We start from the raw sequence: 24433 nt of genomic DNA, 5'->3' as shown, positions 1-24433 counted from the left end.
GCTTCCACTACTGAAACTGGAAGAACTAGAAGGTGTATGATTACCACTGCCAACCACTGATCGGAACCACAGAAGACCCTACACAATGCGAGAAAAATGTAGAACAAACTTCAAAATCAGAAGAAAAGATCAGACTTACTGGTCTGATCTGGACTGGTGGAACCTCTCACACTGTGACCTTTAGACACCCTTTGCGGTGATTATGTTTGTGCGTCACCTTGGCTGGGCCTGGTTGAGTGGCTGGGCAGCTGGTGGTAGTTATTCCCCATGATTAGACTGCCAATCAACTCCATGGTGGCATCTACCACAAGCTGCTGAGTAGCTGCCTTTGGGATGTGGTCTGCTTCCTGTATATAAGGTGAAGCCTTGGGAATGGTCTTTAGCTTATGGCACCTTGAACCCTGCATGTAGTCAGGTTGTTGTTGAGCAGCCTGCCATGTTCTGCTGACCTTGAGACTTACACTGGACTTGAATTAATGGCCTGCCATGTGATTTGGTAATATCGGGACTGTGCCTTGTTGCTTGACACCCTGGGCTTGGCAGCCTCAGCAGCCAGCAGCTGTCTGAGTGAAGAAAAGCCTCTAGCTTCAGTCAGCCAGGAGCTGGAGGCAGAGCTAAAGCCCAAAGGTGAGGGGCTTTCACTCAGCCCCTAGAGCCTGGCACTCTGAACTTGGACTTAAGGCTTCCAAATTGTTTGTTAAGGCCATCCCATTTGTGGTCTATTTCTGTCAGAGCAGTACTAGGTAACCAGAAGACATTTCAAGCCTGGAATTGAACCCACCCTGGGGATCACCTTGCAGCCAAATGATAGGCCTATAAAGTGAACAATAACACGTAAGTGAGGAACGTGTTCCTCAGAAAATTAACCATATGAGACCAAAACGGAAGCATTTCCCCAAAACAAAACTCAGAATGCAGAAAGGGGCAGGAAAGGAGGGTGAGTGAATATGAGGACCCAAGAGAGGAAAGAGGAAGAGTGCTGTCATATTGAGAGAATTACAACTAATGTTGCAAAACAAAAGGTGAATAAATTGTTCAATGTAAAAAAAAAAGAAAAAAAAAAAAAAAAACCTCTTGTCTCAAATGAGTTTTTTTTTTTTCTTTAATAAAAGGATTTGTGTTCAGAGTATTTGTGTTCTTAGTCCTCTAGTATATTCATTCTAATCCACACAAAACTATTACATTTTGGATTTTGGCCATCAAAAAATTCTGGATCCATGGAAAGCTTTTCTCACTTTGATTCTCCACAGGCCACCTACCTATAGGGCCTTAAATGATGGCGGACCAGAAACACTGACTCCATTGCTCATAGAGTTCTTTTCAGCTGCTATGACTTGGAATGACCAAAGCTGTGGTCATGTGGCACCATAAATTTTGGCAGCAGCTTCTTGAAGATTCTGCTAAAAAAAAGCCTAACACAGTTAAGGCCCATTGACTGTAAGTTGCTAGAAAAGATTAGGGGTATTCTTTGAAAGCCAGATCTAGCATGCAGGAAACTTTTCAACACTTTTATCTCATTCTCTATCTCTAGAGTATCTGTTGAACCTTCCTCTTCCCTGGAATCTTCAGTATCCACAGGATATTTCTAATTAAACTTTTGTCTTTGCTCTATTCATTTTCAACCCCAACCTTTCTGTAAGACCATATAAGGTGGCATTTAGGGTACTCTAAGTGTTCATCAGGTCTGGTGGCATAGTGCCTAAGGTACTTGACTACTAACCAGAAGGTTGGCGGTTTAAACCCACCAGCCGCTCCTTGGAAGGAAGATTGGGCAATCTACTTCCATAGTGATACTGCCCCGGAAACCCAAGGAGGGGTTACTATGAGTCGGAGATGACTGGACAACACATAACAACAACAACAACGTGTTCATCATCACACTTGTATGAAAAATTCAGTGCAGCTACTTATCATTGCTAATTTATAAGCCTGTAAAATACTAGGAACAGGGGAGAGGAAAACAGAAAATTAAAAAAAAAAAGCTACTGTTACCCAAGGTCACAGCATGGAGGCTCAATCTTATTTCACACACACAAATCAGATCAATTGAAGATAGAAATGCATTAAACATTAGACAGTTTCAAACATTGATAAAAGCAGACCTTGGAATGTGCATTAACAGCAATTTGTATTTAGAATTTGAACACTAAATGTGTTGAAGGGAATAAGCAAATAAAATCCAATTGCTTTATTGAAATATTTATTACAGTATATGAAGCAGTAATGAAACCCCAGGAGTTACTTACCCCTATAACAATACATTTTATCCTGTATTTTGCCTCTGTTGCTCATCTCTTTTCTTTTTCCCCCAAATTCTACATAAGGGATTTTTATTCTTTTAGAAGCTTTTCATCCTAACGTATATGTACTATTCATTCCAGATTTGAATTTGGCAATAATGTACCCTAGACTGTCTTTTCTTTTTGCTACAGAAAATGTGGAACACGAGAGACTGACAATCTAGCGATAATATACCATGCAACATGAGAGTTACAAACTTGGAAGAAACCTAAAGTAGATATAAAAACTACTTGGCACAATGTATCAAGATTCATAAACATGTTCACATAACTTTGGCCTAGAAATCTCTATTCTGGGAATTATCCTAAGAAAATAATCCAAAAGAGAGAAACAGCTATATGCATGAATATGCTCACTACAGAGTGCTTCCATTCAATAAACCTTTATTAAGTGTCGATTATGTGCCAGACACTATGCTGGCATGAAGTCTCTTCCTCATTCACACTTAGCAGGAAACAGAGACAAGTATACACAGAGTTACAACTTGGTAAGACAAATGCTTACAGAGGCCTGCGCAGACACAGTAGCAACAGGAGGGGTGTACTGGAACAGACGGGCAGAGAGAAGTAATCTAAGGAGGGCTCTGCAAAGTTGTAGGTCGTGCTTTTATACCCTTCATAATATACACATTCTAAAAAGATACATGGTGTTAAAGATTGAAAAAAAAAATGCTTTACCATTCTAAAAAAATCTTCAACACAGTTTTAAAAATAAAAATAAATAAATAATAAACAAGTATAATTGCCCGTAGAAGTTCTTAGAAGCTACTTCTCTCTGTCTCCCCTGAATGTGGGAGTTGAGTGTGGCAACAAATTCACAAAGCCCTGATCTGGCACATTCTACCACAGTCTATTCTTGGTCTCAGCTTTTCACTAGACACCAGGGTGTCCGTAATCAAAACCGCTAAAGAACTCTGAGTTCACTTTGCTTCAAAAACAAAACAAAGTAAGCATGGAAAAAAAAAAAAAAATCTTAGTGTTCTTTTGAGAACTTTCCCTTTCAAATAGCCCAGGCATTTCAGAAGTTCCTGCTTTAAGATTTTAAAACATTCTGTTCTCAATATGGAATTCATAATTTTGTATGATATTTGAGTGTAGCTACAACTGAGAAAATCCCACAGTTGCACTGCACTGGAAAGCTATTAGAGAAATATAGATTAGACATATATAGCAATATACCATGAGAAATAACATAAACTAGAAAGGGGCATGCCGCAATCTAAACAGCATGCCATTTTTACACTCAGATTAGAGAAAATTCTATTCCTGTAACATGTGCAACACCCAATTCAAGTCAGGACATGTTACACATCAGGGTGTGTATACCGTGGAGAGACCTCTTTCAGCACACTCTGCCCTACACCATGGCTCAAGGCTTTGGCCACAGTCTAGAAGTGGGCAGGTACATTAGAAGGGTTACTGAACAAGACCTCACCTGCATTATGTTTCTTGAAAGAGTCCCTAAAAAGATAGATTGAACTCGAAATACTCTGTCAGAGGAAAGGAAAATTAACATATATTGAGTGCTTATATTTGTTAGCCATTGCTCTAGGCCACAGGATGGCAGCTTTTTCTGAAAAGAGACAAATAGCAAATACTTTTGGCGTTATAAGTCTCTGTTCCAACTACTTAATTCTGCCACTTAATGACAACAGCCACCAACAATATCTAAATGAATTGTCGTGGCTGTGTTCTGATAAAACTTTATGTATAAATACAAGTGGTGGGCTAGATTTCGCTTGCAGGCCATAGTGTGCCTACCCCTTCCCTAAGTGTTTGATATTTTATCTTAATCAAGGTACAAAACTGGTTTATCAGTTATCTTCCCCACTTAAAGATGAGGAAACCAAGTATCTAATTAAGGTGACTTGCCAAGGTCACATGTATTACAGCCCATCTATCGCAAGCAAATAAATAAACAAGGAGTTCTGGTGGCGTAGTGCCTAAGGCATTTGACTGCTAACCAGAAGGCTGGTGGTTCAAACTCACCAGCCACTCCTCAGAAGGAAGATTGGGCAATCAACTTCCGTAGTGATACAGCCTCAGAAACCCAAGGAGGGGTCGCTATGAGTCGGATCCAACTCGATGGAAATGAGTATGGTTTGATTTTCGTATCACAAAATAAGAAAGATATATATAAAAAAAGAAAGATAACAAAAATGCTGGTAGGATTACAGATGAAGCACTCTTCCCACAAGAACTTCTAGAATACGTAACACTAAACTCTTTAATACTCATATGGGAAAAGGAACCAAATTCTGTATTATAGTGTGCCAGATTATGGCAAAACCATAATGTGGCCACCCTCCTAGGATTCTAGCACACTCTGAAGGGATCTTACGTAACAATCTTGTTGATATTCATATATTCAGTAATTCATTCATTTCATGCCTAGACATTACTAGACTAAGTAAGTGCTATAAAAATTAAAAAAAAAAAAAAAAAAAGGATTTAATACTTATTATTCAGGAACTTTCAACTGAGTTAGAAGGGAAGGCATACACACTAAACAGTTAATTGCATGCTGACTGAATTGTGTGAAAAGAAACTAGAGAAGTGATGTGTACAGTTCAGTGCCTGAAACTCTAGTGAGAACAGGCAATAAATATGAGTGTATCATTTCCCTTAGCAGAACCTTAATCTAGTCACTCCTTTTCTCCCCTTGTAAAATCAAAGATTGTATCTTCATGGTGGTAGTCCTAATTTAAAGGAGCCCCGTTGGTGCCCTGGTTAAGCACTAGGCTGCTAATAAGCGCCAGGCTGCTAATTGGAAAGTTGATAGTTCAAAACCACTAGCTGCTCCAGGGGAGAAAGATGTGGTGGTCTGATTCCGTAAAGACTTACAGGGTTAGAAACTCTATGGGGCAGTTCTATAATCTGCCCTACAAGGTTGCTGAGCTGGAAATAAACTTGACAGAATGTTTTTTTTTAGTCCTAATTTAAAGCCTAAAGACCAGGTTCCAAGTTCATCTCTGTGGCTTACCAGTTTGAAACCTCAGTAAAAGGAACCAAATCTGAACTGTTCACTAGGATTTGCTTTGCTTCTGTGGCACCAGTGGGTGGGTTTGAATCACTAACCTTGGTACCTCAACTTTAATTTCCTCATCTTACAATGAGAAGTTTGGATTAGATGCTTTGAAAAGTGTCTTCCAGGTTAAGCCTTCCATGAATCAGTTACTAAATGTATGATTCTGTACACCCATCTTGAGAAAAAAAAAAATTACGCTGGATGAGACTCAGATGTCCATATGAAAAGTCCATGATATAGGGTTAAGTCTTTGGAGTTAAAAAATAGTTTCAATTATTAAAACTCTCTCCCTAAAAAAGCACAAAGTATCATTTACAGAACTGCACAATGTATTTCTGAAAATTAAATGATGGTTTTTCCCCAAAGGACAGAGGAGAAAGAAAGATGTAGAGTAGATGGCTTCATTATTCCCTATAAAGAAAAAACATTTCTACACCTTGCAAAAATATATTAATTGGACTGCCATCTGGCAAGTCTGCTCACATACATAAAGTTTAGATCTTAAGGTTTGACATACGGCCTGTGGGGAGCTGGCAAGCAACTGGGATCTTTCTGAGTTAGCAATAGTAATTTTAAGGAAGCATTTCCAGAGAGATCTGAACACAGATAGAGAAAAAGCAGGACCTAAATGTGGGATCATCCAAGTTGACAAAACTGGTATCCATAGACCCCGTCCCCCTGCACCAGCCAGGGCTGCATAATAACACAACCACTTTCAGAGTGTGGTTTTTGAATGCTGCTCCACTAGTTCACAGTCATCCCTCCCACGCCTTCGTATGCACTACAGACACTTTCAAAAATTTAAGAAATCATACCACTGTAAAGTTGGCTACTTAAAACAATATCTTTAAGAGAAAAAAAAATTATAAAACAGGAGGTACAATAAGATATGAGTTTCGTGGGGTGTGTATACAAGGACACAGCAAAAAAAGAAAGAAAGAAAGAAAAACATTGGAAGGATAACCCCAAAAATGTTAACAGTGGTTCATTCTCTTAGAGCACTAGGATTTGGGTGATTTTGTTTTTATTTATATTTTCTCAATTCTTTGTCATGTATTAAATTTATAATTTATTTTAAAAGCTATGTAAGTTCCACTAAAATTTAAATATAATAAAAGTAGTAGAAGGACTACTTCTATAATTTTTCTTCATAAAGCCAGTAAAGTATCTTGAATTTGTCATTTATAAAATGCGTATTTTGTCTAATCTTTGCTTGCATAGAAAACCCCCAAGATTACTTCTGGATCTCTATACTATTTTCCAATAATTATAATCTGTGTCTGAAACTACATTCTTTTCAAACTTTCCACCTCATGGTCCTGTTTGCTTCCCCAACAAACAACCCCAAATTATTTCTAACCATTTCCTGCTAGTGATATTTGTTTGTTTGGTTTCTTATAACTTCTTCACCTACATAGCATCAAAGAGGTTATTATATATTCAAAAGGAACCACACAGTTTTGTTAGTTTATGCTTTTCTTTCAAGCACCTCATTCTGATGTATTTTGCTGGTAAGTCACATCCCATAACCAAGCTTGTAATTAAACTATGTTTTAATCATCTTTCTCACAAAACTGGTTTTATGAAGGGTGACTAAATATAACATGGCATCTTGGACGGGATCCTGGAACAGAAAACATATTAGGGAAAACTGCTGTAACTGTTGTTTGCTGTCCCAACTCATGGTACTCCCATAGTGAAATATGAATACATTGTGGAGTTTAATTTTAAAAAGGGGAGAGAAGAACAAAACAAAGTATTTTATTCCTATCTTACATTAAACTAGCAGAAAACACTGAAGGAGCTCTGGTGGTACAGTGGTTAAAGCACTGGGTGCTAACCAAAAGGTTGGCAGGAGAAAGATGAGGCAGTCTGCTTCTGTAAAGATTTACTATAGCCTTGAAAACCCTATGGGGCAGTTCAACTGTCTCCCATAGGGTTGTTATGAGTTGGAACAGATTCGATGGCACTAGGTTTGCTTTCTGAGTTAAAAAACATTTTCAGGTATCTGGAGGTTATTCTACGTCTCAATTATGGTGGTTGTATACAACAGCATGTTTGTCAAAACTCAGAACAACACATCTAAAAAAAATGATTTTACTGCATGTAAATTATATCTCAATAAACCTGACCTAAAAAAAAAAAAAGTTAAAAACAAAACAAAACAAAAACCTAGCTGGCAGTACTTCCTTTTTCTAGGGTAGATTGTAAATATAAGTTGTAAACCCTATGTCAGTAGGAATCTGAATAAGTCTTGGGTTTGAAGTAGTGGCCAAGAAAAACACCTCTTTTAATATTTAAAAAAGTACCCTAATGGAAAACTTCTTTTACCTCGTATGGAGGAAGGGGCAGTCATTCCTGGAAAGCAGGACTGCACTACAGCACTGCTGGGCCAAAAGCTAAGAGATGATCACTGAAGGGATTTTGTAGTTTAGGGAACTCTGGACACAGTACTTGTGTCTTTTCCATATTGTAGACTACTCATTGTTTATTCTTTACAACTGTTTATATTAATGCCTAGCAAAAATGTCACTTCTCAATTGTCCAAATACAATAAATTTCCAAAGGAAAAAACGTATTTAAAGGGGTACCATCAACTAACTCATCTTCTTCTTAAAAACATAGGGGATATTAGCATATTTAAGATGATTCATTATTTTTAAAAATGAAGAAGCAGATGTAAGTAATTCATCTCTAAAATGGTCCCAAAGATCTTTTCTGGTATGATTTTCAGTGTACTGCTTATAGATGCACGAGCTCTGGTGGCCTAGTGCTTAAGGCACTTGACTGTTAACCAGAAGGCTGACGATTCAAACCCACCAGCCACTCCTTGGAAGGAAGATGGGGCAATCTACTTCTGTGGTGATACCATCTTGGAAACCCAAGGAGGGGGTCACTGTGAGTCAGATCTGACTTGATGGCAATGGGTTTGTTTTTGTTTGTCGCTTACAGATGCAAGAACCTTTGCCCCACTGTGAAATGAATTATATCCATTACTACAAAAGCTTGGTAAAGGGGAGGATCAGCAAAAAAGGGAAAGACCTCAACAAGATGGACTGACACAGTGCTTGCAACGATGGACTCATGTATAGCAAGGACTGGGAGGCTGGCCTAAGACCGGGCAGTGTTTCATTCTGTTGTACACAGAGTCGCTGTAAGTCAGAGCCAACTCGATGGCACCTACCAACAATTACAAAAGCAGCAAGGATTTGGGGAGATAATACATAATATATACACTCATGTGAATGCACAGGATTTTATAATGTGGAGTGAGAAATTTCAGGAAAATAAGCACGGGTACAGTGGGGTGCTATTCAATCAAAAGACCTGTAAAATAGCAGCTGTTCAGAGCTATATCACAAGCAAAGTTTCAATTTTGAAAGCTCAAGCCCACTCAAATACCATTATAAACTGCGATACTTTAAGATGGGGAAATTACAAGAAAATACATATACAATTTCCATTAATGGGAAAGAGAATCAGCAGGTGGCAATTTTAAAACAAAGCAAAACCGACTTCCATTTTTCACTTTCTTCCTCAGACAGCAGGTGGTATTTCTATAGAAAAGACCTAAATTATCAGTGTTCTATATTCCACAAATATCTTTTGAATTGCCAGCAGGCTGCTTGTTCTGTAAAAATTAGGATACTAAGAAATGTTACTTTGCAAATGTTATTTTCACTAATTAGAATATTGTTGGAGCTATATATCTCCTTTGGAGATAGGACAGTATGGTTAAATTTTTATCTGATTTACCACTTTTGCTGGTGAGATTTGAGACTTGTTATGCAATTTCTATAAGCCTCAAGTTTTTCGTCAGTACAATACATCCTTCACAGAGTTGTTACAAGGATTAAATGTGACAACATATATCAAAATGCCCCGACATTCACTCCCATCCCTTTCTTCCTTGGGTGGTTGGAAGATCTCCTACCAATTATTCCATGTTATAGTTTTTTATCTACATTACTTTCTAACCACAATCGATGGAGATACTTAAAGAAGATCATGCCATACCCATATCCCAGTGATGATCATAACCCCTGTTACATAGTAAGTACTTGAGAAATATTTTGTACATAATGATAAATGAGATAACGAAATAAAGCCCCAAACCACAGAAGTCAAACTTAGTGAAACTGGGTTATCAGGTTTCAGAAGGTGATTTCAGGCTCCTTCTCAAGCTCCCAACACAGTAAAGGAGTCCACAATGATGCATGACTCATGAATAACCCCAAGTATTTTAAAATATAATTAATTCCCCATTTTTCAGTGGTTGATTCTCTAGCTCTTGCTTGTGGTTTCTCCTGTCTTTTTGCCCAATTAATATCCCCTGGCCTCCTCTTGAGTGCCTCAGTGGCAACCAAGAAAAGGAACTGAAAGAGGCTGCAGAGCCTTCAGAGCTGGGGCTGCCCCCTAGCAGTCCAATCCCTAGACATCTTAAGAAATTCAATGCATGACTAGAAGGCAAAGTCAAAGCACAATGAAAACAAAATCATTTTAGTCTAATAGGCCTTAGAGTAGATTGTAAAATATATACACACCTGGGACTTCCCAACAAAATCCATAACTGTTGGGCCATGAATCCCCTCCACACATGTTAGTTTCCCTATAAAAAAGATTTGAAATCAAACCTGTTAAATGGCTGAATGTACAGCTACAAGCCACTGCTTGCTGGACACACCCATAAGAATGGAAGTTTTGAAAATGCGAAGGTTGTTTCTGCGGCACCAGGCTGGGCATGTCGCTTACATGGGAACCAGAGAACTGGCTTAAAAGGAGGATTAAAATCTTTCTTAAACAATAGGTCATGACGAGCTTCCTTAACACCAAAGTAAGTATTCAGAAGTGACTTCTGCTAACTGAAAGAAAGTGTAAAAGGGCATATATATTTACTCTGGCATGAATACAACTTTTCTGAATATATCTATCAGTGCCAAGAATTAGAACCTCTTTCCTCATGGATTATAGCTCTAGGGCTCATTCTACTACATGTAATTCTTAAGAATGGACTCATAAGTTGCATTATATTTGTACCTAACCAGTTCAATGTCTCAATCCTAGTTATGATGTGGAAGTTAGACTAATCTCAAGGTTAAATCCCAGAAGGTAAGAAAAACTACAACTACTCTTCTTTAAAGACTTTCCTTTAAGAAGTCATCAAATAATAATATAATCAATCACAATTTCGAAGATGGGTGAAGTCTACCTACCAGAAGGATATCTTGGCAATGTTATACCACTAAAATAGCATTAAAACCACTGAGATCCTAGAATTGGACAGAAGAGAGCAGGTTTTGGGTCTTGAGCCTGGAAAACCTCTATTGGTTTTTCAGCTTAAAAATCCTTGATTTCAAAAAGTTAGTAGTGGTCACCAGGGGTCAAGTGGAGCAGAGAATGGGGAGTTTTTGCTTAAAGGTACTGAGTTTCCAGTTTGGGGTGATGAAAAACTTTTGGAAACAGACAGTAGTGATTGACAGTTGAACAATATAGTGGAAATAATCAATTGTCACTAAATTGTACACTTACAAATGGCTAAAATGGCAAATGTTATGTTATACATATTTCTCCACAATAGAGCTAAAATCCTTAATGAGAAATATCTACTAAGAAAGAGTACTGTACAGAGTCAAACATAGCTACTTTTATTCCTTACTAGTTCCATGGTTCAGACATCTAACCCTAGACACATCAATCCCTAAAATAGACAGGAAGTTATGATTCATGAGCATAGATGCTTAAGCTGTAGAAAACATGGCAGAACCATCACCTAAGGAATCCCTGAACTACCCCACATTGCATCTGTCTTCCCCCGCCACTGGCCACTTTGACCGTTTGAGATCTCAAGAAATAAATCCCTTTGCTTAGGATCTATGATGTACAGCAAATGCAAATTTATAATCATCAACTTGCCAAAGTAGGAGAGTTTCCCCATCAGCCATTTTGCTACCTCTCTGCCCTTTGGAGTGGTTGAGCAAAGGCAGACTTAAAAAAAAAAAAAAAAAATTAATAAGCCATTTTTAGGGTTGGCAAATAATTTATGTTTATCAGGATTGGCACTATAATGGAGAATACCTGGTAGGTAAAATTGATCCCCATATGGAAAAAAATCTATCCAACCTGAATTCAACATCTCCAATGCTCAGTGTCTGACTTAGGTAATCCACTTGGAAAAGTCTTTGCTTTTGTATCAGAAGTCTTGAGATCAGCCAAGTGAATGTAGTATTTTTAAAGGAATCATATCTCAAGTTCCAAAATCAACAAGTCATCCAAATCAGACTTAAGAAACAACATTACATAATAGTCACTTAATGCCTATTGTTTTACAGTAACAAAGGTTTCATTTACGGTATTTCCTAGAGTGCTTTATTCAGCTAGTAGTTTTTCCCATGACAAATATACTATTTTTTTTTCTTAACCCTTCCATAGATCTGTAAAAGTTAAATATTTAATAATTATAATTTTCAACACAAAGATACCCACCAGCTAACTTTAAGACATGAATGTTAAAAGGTGACTCTTATGCCAGATATGTGGTCAGTGATTTTCTTCAGATGTCATAGCAGAGAAATCTGACAGTGGCCAGATAATACTCTAATGGTGACTCTTCAGGGAAAAGATGCAGTAAGGTAAAAGTCAGGGGTCTGACACATCAACACTCGCTGTAATATTTTAAAATTAGACAGCAAAAAGCATAGCAAAGACATCTTCAACAAATACTCATAGGCAAAATGGGCTTGGCAAATCCATTAATATTCTTTCCTCTCTAATTCTGTGACCCTAGAAGACCTCAGCAAGTTTTACTAATCTTCATTTGATCTACTGCTTCCTCATTTCCTCCACCCAGGTGATTCATTCAGATCCTAATACATTACCTCCAAAAGATACCTGCAATTTGAACTTCCGTGGCAGGTTAGAAAGTTTCCAGGGACATGGAGCTGGTTCTTACCTTTGTAGGACTAAAAGCTTCTACCAGAACTTCAGAATAAAAGTCACGGTTGGCCTACATGTCAAGACCTGGTTTATGTTTATATTTCTGCCTTGAGTTAGTCTCCTAACTCTACCAGTCCAGTGTCAGTTGCAGTAGAGTTGACACTGTCAGAGTGTCTGAGTAGAACTATGCTCTACAGGATTTTCAATGGCTGATTTTTCTAAAGTAGATCACCAGGCCTTTTTTTCGACATGCCTGTAAGTGAACTCAAACCCAAAATCTTTTGGATAGCAGCTGAGCGTATTAACCATCTGCATAACCCAGAGACTCCTAAGAGACCCTAACACTAAAAATATCAGAATCTCTGGTGAATGTAAGACTACAGGAACAAGAGCATGCAGAAAGACCCAGGGTTCCATCAAAAGCAAACAATGAGGTGCTTAAGGCAGAAACATTAATGGCTGCCTATTCTTTCCAAGGAGCTCTGGTGGTATAGTGATTAAGGCATTCGGCTGCTAATCAAAAGGTCAGTGGTTTGAACCCACCAGGTCACTATGAGTTAGAATCTACTCAGATTCAAAGTGGATAGTGGATTCTTCTTTCTAATCTATTTCACCTTTGAGTGATAATTCAAGTATAAATTATCCGCTTGAGTCTTTTCTCCTTAAAATAAAACAATGCAATGTTTCAGTATGATATTTGTATCATTACCTTCTCTAATAAGTATGCCCAACAGCCATTAGTGTAGCTACAACTCCCAGCAAACCCATTGCTTTTGGGTCAATTCTGACTCATAGATACACTTAGGAGCTCCATAGGGTTTCCAAAGCTGTAATCTTTATGGAAGCAGACTGTCTTATTTTTCTCTGTCAGAGTGGCTGGTGGGTTCGAACCTCTGACTTTTCAGTTAGCAGCCAAGTGTTCAACCACTGCACCACCAGGGCTGCTCTAAAACCCTCACGGGTCTTCTCATTCTCTTAATAAGGTTTAAGATCAACAATTTTCAAAATGTACAGCTAAGTTCACAAGGGAACTTTCCTAATTACTAGGCAGACAGAGGAAAGAAAAATAAAGTACCAGAAGTACCAGTATCAACAATGTGAACTTTGATTTAGAGATTGCTCTTGTTACAGAATGTTCCAGGTATCATAAAAACCAAATTCGGTCTAAATAATCAAGATGTTACTGACAGACATTGAGTCCACTTTTAATAAATGGTTTTATGCACACCCAGTGCCTATTCTCAAGCCCTGATGGTGCAGGCGTTAAGACCTTAGCTGCTAACTGAAAGATCAGTGGCTAGAATCCACTAGCCACTCCATGAGAGAAAGATGAAGTCTGCTTCGTAAAGATTACAGCCTTGGCAACTGTATGGGGCAGTTCTACTCTTCCCTTTACGGTTACTATGAGTTAGAATCAATGAGGTGATGGGTTTTGTTTGGGATTTGGTGCCTACTTTCATCCAGGTAGCCCCAGGACCATTTTAATGTCTTGGTTCTCCTACTTAACTTTCAAAGAAATTGATTACTCAGTTACCATGACGTCATTCTCAAATGACTGGGTAACATGTAGTGAAGACAGCTCAGTCTAAATTCCTTTGTACATGTTCACTCACATTAAAGATGGGGATGTATGGGGAAGTAGGGTTTTAGCACCTCCATGTGTAATCTCCCTGAGAACCAGCCTACCCTCATTTCAACCAATAAAAGGCAGCATCTCCTAAATTATTCAGAACAGGGCCTATTCTAAGCTTTTCCCTCTATGGGCCATCCCCATGTAGGGGCTCAAAGGATTTATTGACCTAAACACTTATTAGTTATTAGCCCAGAAGGAAGATGGTCTCCACCTTGAAGCTTATTTGTAATTCCTCTGTTTTAAAGACTTAGATAACTGGATATATGTGTAAAGAGAAGCAAGTCAAGCAATAAAAGCACATAATATTCTATCTCTTCACTCTGAACCACTCACCCTCTCTCTGTGCTTTGGGAGTTAAGAGACACACACACCCTCATGCAAATGTTGTCCAATTACGGAAATGAATAGTCCATATATCCCTGTGGAGCATATGCTCTAGTTTCAAATGGTTTATTTTTAATGAATGTCTTTTTAAGTCTACTCTTTGCATGCTCCCACATTTCTCTCTCTCCTCTCCCCACAAAAGGCCTACACATTCAAGGAGCAAAACAAACAATTCGTAATCTCCTATTGTAAGCATCACACATTTATGAAATATGCTTATTTCCGCTCATGCCCTCTGTATCTAGTAAACTTTAATCAGGTATGTGATGCACATTGACTCTGTGAGGACGTGCTGGTACTGAGTGGGGCAACCCAGCTCTCAATAGAAATCACTCAGAGAAAGACCCACCAGCTGCTGGAGGTCTGCTGAAAGCTTCTGGCTTGGGGTCTCAGTTTTCTCATCTTCTATGTGAGTAGCCCTTACTAAGTTGGGGGGAGGTATGAGAGAGGGCAGCCCGGGTTGTCTCAGAGTACTACCAATGCTGGGAGCTCAGTGGAAATGAGAGAACCCTATGGAGATATGCAGGCCTGTTCCAACTGCAGAAGATACATTCTAGAGCATGAAGAAAAGAGAAGGATAAAAGGAAGCAGTATGAAACAGGCCTGGGCAAAGAAAGGAGTGGGAGGAAATGGGCGCAGGGACTCAGGGAGGAGCAGAGCCTGCAGGTCAGGCGTGGAGAGGAGGAACAACAAGTGCAGCTGGGTTTCAGTCATCTCAAGAATAGGCTGGAAGGGAAAGGCGTGGGTATCAGGGACTCGGGAGGAGAGGAAGTGGCAATGGCCGGGAGCTAGCGATGTACAGAGCCAGGGCTTTGAAGAGAGTGAAACTCCAACTGTCAGAATGTTAGAAAGGAGATATTCCTAAGGCTGTGGAAAGGTTTGCGCTTCCAGAGAGGAGGTGAAAAAGAAATTGTCACTGCTGATTTGGGTGATGAAGCAGGCAGTAAAAATGAGCAACACTGAGTAAGGGGATATGATTCAGAAAAGTAGACTAACAGGCCAGCCATGAATGTGCACAGGGTAGGACAGAATGATGTGTCGCTGCTGCATTTAGCTTCCCACAGAGAACTGTTACCACACATGGTCTCTAATATTTCACTTGACTACTGTTTCCTGGTCGGTCACCCCCCTCACCCCCCACCCCCTTGCACCCATTACTCTGCTACAACTGCTTCTGCTGAAGTCATAGTGCATTCCCAGGTGCCAGATCCAACACACACATCTCTGTGGAATGGCAGTGTTAACCACTGTCCTGCTGGGATCTCTGTGGTGGCATTCTCCTGGTTCCCTTCCATCTTCTGGGACTCTCCTCTCTAGTCTCCTGCCCACTCCCTTAAATTGGCCATTGTTAGCTCCTTCACAGATTAATCTATTTATCTCATGGTCTTAATGATGATTCCCAAGCCTATTATTTCTGTTCCAGTGAATGCCTGTGCCTGTATATCCACCTGGCTGCCTTGGAGATTCTTTCTTTTCTGCTTCAGAGCCTTTGCTGTTCCCTCTGCCTCGCCCCAAACTCTTCCTGTGGACAGCTCTTTCTCATTACTTAAGTCTGTCTTTAAAGGTTAACTCCTCAAATGACCATCAATGACCACATTCTCTAAAGCAGTCCTCTGCTCTGACACCTGTACTATTATACTCCTTTCTCAGCTCTTGCTTATAGCCTTCAGAATATTGAACAAAAGTTGATAATCATCTTATTCAGATGGTTGTTTTTTTGTAAGGTCCAAATACTCATGCCTTGACATAGCGCACAAAGACAATGTGCTACATCCTACTTTGGTGAGTAGCAACTGGGGTCTTAAAAGCTTGTGACCGGCCATCTAAGATATAACTTTGGTCTTTCCCCAACCAGAGCTAAGAAGAGTGAGGAAAATCAAAGATGTAAGGAAACAATTAGTCCAAAAGACTAATGGACCACAAGAACTCCAGCCTCCATAACCCTGAGACCAGAAGAAGTAGGTGATGCCTGGCTACCACTGCCGACTGCTCTGAAAGGGATCACAATAGGAGGTTGTAAATAGAGTGGAAGAGAAATGAGGAACAAAACTCAAAATCATAAAAAAGAGACCAGGCTTATTGGTTTGATAGAGACAGACAGAATCCCCAAGACTATGACCCTTAGAGAGCCTTTAAGTCTGGAACTGAACTCACCTTTGTGGTTCAAATTTCAGGCAAATGATAACAGCCTATAACGTGAACAATAATACCAGGGAGGTATGCACTCATTAAAACAATCAGCCATATGAAATCCAAAGAGCAGCATTTGCCCAGGAATAATGTTAAGGCAGGAAGGGATAAGAAAGAAGGATTAATGGAAATGGTAAACACAGGGAAGAAGTGGGAAGAGAATGGTAAACACGGGAAGGAAATGGGAAGAGTGCTGTTACATTGTAGGGATGGCAATGAATGTCACAAAACAAAACGTGTATGAATTGTTGAACAGAAAACCAATTTGCTCTGTAAACTTTCACTCAAATCACAATTTAAAAAAAATCAATGTAATCAACGTCATGAAACAAAATGTGTATAAACTGTTGGGTAGAAAATGAATTTGCTCTGCAAACTTTTCACTTAAATCACAATAGAAAACAAACACACACCACATGCCTGTCTTGTTCACCATTGTATTCCTACCTAGTCCAGCACCAGGTACACAATGTGAATATTGGCTGAATGAAGGAATGAATACCCCATAGTACCAGAATACAACAGGTGCTCAAAAAATGTGGATTCATCTGAGCTTTGAGGAGCAAAAGTGTGTAAGTTCTTGTGGCTTCACCTCCCCTACTCATATTTACAGGTCATTCTTCAACCTCCCTGGTCCCCCAAGTCAAAAACCCTACAAACACTGCAGAACCTTTCTTGATCCCTTAGAGTCAATGTGTCATCACCTTTTGTCCATTTTATGTACTTAGTTTCTCTCAAAGGCATCATCTTACCACATTCTTTATTCAGGCCTGCATAACCTTTGCTGCAATACTTACTCACTGGTTCCTAGGTCTCATTCCCACCTCCAAATTCCCCAGTGATGCTAGATACTCAATGTCCCTCAACTTAGGATAATGACTAAGCTCCCTCAAATATCAAACTGTACCTTGATTCTCCTCTTCAGCTACCTATCCCCTGGTTGTATGACAGCCATAATTCTACTACTAATAAGTAATACTTACTGAACGTTTTTATGTGCCAGTCATTGAATTTAGCATATTTTATAAATGAATACATTTTAATCCTTGCAATAACTGTGAAGTAAGTAATTTAATGATTCATATTTTATAGATAGGGCAGCTGAAGTCCAAAGAAGTTAACTTACTCAATGTCAGAGTCAATGTTCAAACCTAGATGGACTGGCTTGAGAATGACCCTCTTAACCACTATGCTATCCTACCTCTTCAGGAGCTCTGGTAGTGTAGTGCCTAAGGCACCTAACTGCTAACCAGGAGGCTGGCGATTGAAACCCACCAGCCACTCTTCAGAAGAAGATTGGGCAATCTACTTCTGTAGTGATACCGCCTCGGAAACCCAAGGAGGGGTTGCTATGAGTTAGGTCCGACTCGACGGCACATAACAATATACTGCCTCTTCAGACTTTATGCTTCAGCAATACTGAGTTTTGCTTCTGGTTCTTTATGTTTCAGCAATACTGAGCTCTGTATAGTTCATTGAACTTAGTGGTGCCAAGGCCACCATGCTTTTGTACACACCATTTCTTGTGCCCCTTGGGAAGTCCCTGTCCTTCTAGCTGATAAATGCCAACCTATCCCTAAAAACCTTCCTCGAGCATTGCCTCATCTATGGAGTACCTCTCCTGGCTTCCTAATACTAAAGTCTTCCTTACCCATTGACCACTCCTATGGCTTGTTATGTACTTTAAAAATACTTTCTATTGCCTTGGTTTGCAATGATTCATCTACGTGTCTTGCCTCTCCTGGACTGTGAACTCACTGAAGGCATGCCTATGGCTTTAGTCAGTGGGTCACAATGCCCAGCACACAGTAAATGCTCAATAAGTATGAATTTAACTGAGGTTCAGGGGAGAAAGAGACAAGCAAAAGTTCACTAACACTCAGAATCCTAGGGCAGGACAAAGGTGTATTCTTCATACTCTTTAAAGACATATATTCATGAGTAGAACAAAGAAGATAAACAAACTCACCAAACACTACAGATGTTTCTGGGGGGAAGATGCAGCGTGCATACAAATTCAGTACATTTGACAACTACAGCAGTTAAAGACCCCTCAATGTATGTGATGTTCGTAGCAACTGCTGAGTAATGTGAATTCAGGGGGGAAAAAGAACTTCATTTATTCTGTGGGTCCTTGGAATTGTTGCTTCTTAGAAAAACACATTTAGAAACTTGCTCAAATAGAGTCACAAACTGTCCATCTGCATAACAAGAGTTACTGATGGAGGTGTTATTGAGGTTTGCAGATTACCATGTGAGCCAAATAGAAATATGACAGATTTCTGAATATGAAGGGTAAAAATCAAGCATCTGCATGTTGTTAAAATGGAACAGCCATCTCAAAACTTAGTAGCATTTAGCCATCAACTGTAGCCCTTTATTGTGCACTGTGGAGAAAGGAGAGATAAGTGAAAGAAAACTGACTCCTTTCCCCAAAAGTTTTTTTTTAATCCAGTGAGAAAATAAAAGGTGATATCAGCACAGGTGGAAACATGAATGCAAGCAAGCTGACTTTCACTCTAGGTTGTGAGGTGATCCTCAAGTGAGTGTAAAATACACAGAGCTATAAAATTTAAAGTTGTGGAAACATGCAATATTACTAAACTTTAGAACAACAACAATGACTTTGGTTGAGATAATCTGCCCATGCAGCCTAGATTTCGGTCTCTGGAAACAGCAGGTGCATGGTGGTAACGCGACTGACTTGAGGAAATAAGGGAAGAGGAAAGAAGAGCAAAACCAGTCATAAAAAAGAAACCATTTCCAATGGAAAGGTGTGAGCTTCACAGCAAGACAGCATACAAAAGCAAGTGTGTGTCCAAACAAGTCAATAGTGCTGCTCTAACAGAAGATACCACAAGTGGATGGCTTCAACAAACAGGGATTTATTCTCTTACAGTTGAGGGGGCTAGAAGTCCAAGTTCAAAGTGCTAGCTCTAGGGGCTGGGTGAAGGCCCCTTTACCTTGGGCTTCAGCTGTCATGGTGAAGACTGAAAATGAATGGCACAATACAACATCTTGGAGATGTGGGACAAGGCAAACTGGTTTTCAGTTAATCAGTACTGTGTAATATAGAGTCTACGCCTGAGAGTAAGACTATAGGCTTCTTTCCCAAGAACCCAAGGAGTGAAAGGCCCAGGTAGGGTTCAGTATTAGAAGATAAACCTTAAAAAGAATGTCTATAAAAAACTGAATTGGCTGAAGTTGTATAAGAGATGTATTTATAAAAGACACACACACACACACACACACAGAGTAGCTACTGAGACTGTTTATGTACAAACATACACCTCATGTTATTTGGCTCCTTGATTGGGAGGTTTAGGGTCATGGTTTGTGGGCCATCCCAGTTACTTGGACTAATAAAGTGTCTAGCCTTCTGTTCTACCTCCTAGTTCATTGCATAGTGCCTAGGGCTTAAAAGCTTGCAGGTGGTCATCTAAGACACAACTGGTTTCTATTTGCCTGGAGCAACAAAGGAAGAAAGAGAGTTGGGAATCGGAGGAGGAAATGGATATATGGCTGTTCTGATTCGCTAGTGCTGCTCTAACAGAAGATACCACAAGTGGATGGCTTCAACAAACAGGGATTTATTCTCTTACAGTTGAGGAGGCTAGAAGTCCAAGGTCAAGGTGCCAGCTCTAGGGGCTGAGTGAAAGCCTCTTGACCTTGGGCTTCAGCTCTGCCTCTTGCTCCTGGCCCACTGGAGCTGGAGGCTTCTCTTAATTTAGGCAGCTGCTGGTTGCTGAAGCTGACAAACCCAAGGTCGACAAATACAATGGTACAGTCCCAAGATTATCAAACAACATGGCAGGCCACTAGTTCAAGCCCAGGAACAGTCTCCAGATCGGCAGGAAACATGGCAGACTGCTGAATGAAGACTCAGCTACATGCAAGGGCCAAGCGTGCCCAAAAGCTCATAGACCTTTCTCAAAACTTCTTTTTATATACTGGAAGCAGGCTACAACCCTAAGGCAGCTACTCAGCTGCTCCAATAGATTCCACCATGGAGCTGATTACTAGTTTCAGCATGGGGCATAACTACATCTAGTTGCCCAGCCACTCAAAAACCAGGTCCAGCCTAGCTGACACACAACTAAATTACCATAGCAGCTAACTGCCTCCAGGAAAATCTGCCTCCTTTGCCATGAGACTAGAAGAATTGGATGTTGCCCAGCTACTATTACTGAACATTTTGTTTAAAGATTCCATAGAAGAATCTTTATCAAAAAGGGGAAAATGCAGAACAGAATTTAAAATTCTCATGGATTCCAGAGTTTCTGGAACCATAGAGAGCAGATGACCTCTGACACTACTGTCCTGAGATAATCTTTAAACCTTAAAAGAAATGCACTATCCCCTGCTAGTAAAGAATGTGTGCCTTCAGCATCATGCTCTTTTAAGATCTATATGGGATCAAAGTGACAAAAGCAACTGGGAAGATTAGACAGGAACCTTAGGGGGCAGTAAGTTTATGTAAGTGGAAAGGAACAACACAGACAAGGAGAGTGAGGATGATTGTACAACTCGAAGAATGCAATCAATGTCACTGAATTGTACATGTAGAAACGGTTGAATTGATGTATGATCTGCTGTGTATATTCTCAACAACAACAAGATAAAATACAATCAATTACACATAAAATAAAGTTTTCTCCAATAGAGTAAACCTACAAACTAGGTACCATGATGAACTGACAAGGCAGATGTGACGTAGCAAACCAAAAGTTTTCCATGATGACAATTTCTACCATAGTAAAGGTTTAAGAGGAGTACGTAGGTGGTGCAAGTAGTTAAGAGCTAGGCCACTACCCGAAAGGTTGGAGGTTCAAACCCATCCAGAGCTGCCTTGGAAGATAGGTCTGGCAATCTGCTTCCAAAAGGTTACAGCCTTGAGAACTCTATGGAGCAGTTCTACTTTGCAGACATGGGGTTGCCTAGAGTTGGAATTGGTTCAATAGTAACTAGCAACAACACCAACAAAGGTTTAAAACAAGAATCAGAAACCATTCAACCATTGTTTCAAGTGGTACAAACCCCTATCCCTATGAACTTTAAGATACTCATTCACAGGCTCAAAGCTGGATTTTACTCCTTGTAGACTTAAGCAGCTGATATTAAAGATAAAGTTAAGATGAAGCCCCCGGATAACAAAGAACAAGTGGCTGGGATAAAATATGCAAAAGAAACATCTGTAAGGCAAAGTCAGTGAGTGTACAGAAAAGAAGTTAAGTCTATGCTGGACAGATATTCACAAAGCTAAGGCAGGACAGACTGAGCATGAGAACAAGACATCCTCACCTACAGAAAGGGCATCCTCATCACAACTGGCAATAGGAGAGGACACCGTGGGAATGGAAAGGCCCTTTTTAAAAAAAGGATTGAGGGTACCTGATCGGCTAGGTAAGGAAGAGGGTTAAAATGTGTGTGATGCAGAGAAGCGGACGTGACTTAAGAGCAGTTAAGGGCTAGGTCACAAAAAGGGAAGAAGAGTCACAGTGTAAGCGCTGTGTGTGTGTCCTTAGGGAAGGACAGAGCCCAGACCGATCACTGTATAACAACAGGATGTTACAGCCATGTACACTGCCCTGTAGAGAAGGACACCTGTCTTTCATCTTTCTGAATCTACATAATAATAAATACAAAGCAGGTGCTTGCCCTCAGAGACAGGAAATGACTAGATGAAAGTAGAGATGATATTCAGGACATATATTTCCTGGAAATTCTCAGTAACAAACAGGCTATGTCAACCTCTACTCTTAGAAGGGAAGAAGACAACCTACCTCCTTTTGTTCTGCCAAAGTGAAAGACACAGGCTCATGACTCTAGGAGTCAAAACATCCCTCCCATACGCTACCATTTTGCCTGGAAGAACCCAGGTTACTTAAAATGTAGGCCCTCTGTCAATGTGAGCTATCTGAATTGGAGTGTTGGAGGGAAACCTTTAATGAGATGGACTGACACAATAGATGTAATAATGGACATAAACATACCAACAGTTAGGAAGGTGGCACAGGACTGGGCAACATTTTGTTTTGTTATGTCTAAGTGGCAGGCGTCAGAGCCAACTCGACTGCATCCGAGAACATCATGGCTGAATAGATACTCACTTACAGCCAAGTTCAGTTCATTTGGAGAATTCATGAATTGACTCTCTCAGTAACACTAGCAACAGGTGGGGGGAGGGGGGAAAAGGCTGCAGCTACTTTTCAGGCTCCAGGTTCAGACATTTTAAGTGTGATGTTGGAGCCGATTCATCTCTCTAAGAACTCACTCCAGGTAAGAGCAGGCACTGCACCACAACCAGGACCTCACCACTGAGAAATACTAAAGGGGTCCTTGTCAAACTGAAAAAGAGAAGAAGTTATAGAACTTATGGGCATAAGGAGTAGTGGCCTTATTCATTTACATAGTATCTGTTCAACTTTATTGTTTTAGAAAATGGATGACCCAGTATGAATAAAAATAACCAATACTAAAAAAAGTGTCTCAGAACATACTATGTGGCAGAATGAGAAAAGCACAGCTACAGTATTTCAAAAACTTTATAGTTTAACATGGTTTACTGGTACCAACATGGTTCAAGTTGCCTTAAATGGTAAATATGACTTTAAATCTGTCAGCTATCTCTCACGCGTGCACACACACACAAACACAAATATGAGTATACATATATACATTCATATATATGTATGGACATATATATATATAAATGAACACACACACATTGATATAGTGTGTGTGCGTGAGAGGAAGAATATTGCAGGATGCCTTTGAAATATCATGGGAAATTTCAGAAGAATAAAAAAACTATGTTCTCCAAAATATTACATCGTCTACATTTCTGAGACAAAAAGTTACAGGTAAAACAAAGCACAAAGAACCATTTTCTTGTATTCTGTGAACAGTAGAGCATAGAGATTATGAAGTTCCAAATCTGATAGGCTGTATCCTGTTTATTTCACTGCACAGTTGCTCTTATGCATGTTCATGTGCATGTGCAAGGCAAGATTTGAAGAAAAACAAAGACTCTGTATTTATATAACTTGGAGGGTGTGTCCCTCTAAACCTGCAATAATGCCACCTCTCTGTGCTGGACATGAATGTGGGAAGAGGGGAAACTCCTTTAAAATCATGTTCTCTCAACCTATGTGTCAGCAACTAACTCTGAACTGCCTTTCACTTGTGGCATGAGCTTCAACATGACTTTAAAATTCTTTTTTCCCCCCACCTATTCTGTCAAATATATGCTTCAAAATGAAAAGGCCAGCCCTGTATTAGTAATAAATGTCAGCAAACCAGTAAAAAACAAAATGGCAAAGTGAGGCAGACCTGTCTCTTTAAGCAGGCAATATAAAATAGGCTAACTTGGACTATCTTTGTACCATACATCTGTATCTTATAAAGGTCAAGCATTTAATAGAGGGGAACATCTGAAAGGCTCCACAAAGGGAACCAGAAGCCCTGATATGTGGGTGAATGAAATGGATAAACACCATCAGATCATAAAGACGGACTTCAACAAAGTATCTCCCCTTCAGCTCCATCCCCTCTTCTCTCCCTATCACTCACAATTGAAACATCTTGTTATCCACATTTTGAAAGAATTATTGTAAGAAGTACATTCATAGGGTTTATCCAGGAAACCCGTATGTATGGTAGAATACCTGAAACAGTGTCCCCATAGCAGGCATAAACTTTTCAAAGTGTCACCCAATAAACAAACCCCCAGCTACTAAGAGGCTCAGGCAGCCCAGTCCTTGGGTGCCTCTGAAGCGAAAGCATTCCCTCACCAGGCAAAGGATCCCCCGCGTTTTTACCTTTGTGTTCGGCGAAGCCTGTTCCCACTCCTCAAATGAGGCAAAGTAAAGTTTGAGAGGACAGTCCAAAAATTGGGGTCAGACATATCCATTTCTCTCTTTCTTCAATTCACTGCGGGTGCAAGGCCATAAGACCAAAACGGGA

The 24433-nt window shown here is 39.8% G+C and overlaps 1 protein-coding gene across 1 annotated transcript in view; it reads right to left on the bottom strand.

The window, feature by feature from the left end:
- Positions 1-24380, bottom strand: part of MAST4 (microtubule associated serine/threonine kinase family member 4) — a 202722-nt gene extending 178342 nt beyond the window's left edge. Inside the window, exon 1 of the mRNA XM_042782093.1 lies at positions 24289-24380. Coding sequence (XP_042638027.1) covers positions 24289-24380 — 92 coding nt within the window. The remainder of the gene's footprint in view (positions 1-24288) is intronic.
- Positions 24381-24433: the final 53 nt, after the last annotated feature.

This window comes from Orycteropus afer, unplaced genomic scaffold (assembly GCF_000298275.1).
Source record: "Orycteropus afer afer isolate SDZICR_OR568_19922 unplaced genomic scaffold, OryAfe1.0 scaffold00242, whole genome shotgun sequence".
Lineage (NCBI taxonomy): Eukaryota > Metazoa > Chordata > Mammalia > Tubulidentata > Orycteropodidae > Orycteropus > Orycteropus afer.
This window is presented reverse-complemented; position numbering and strand designations above follow the sequence as displayed.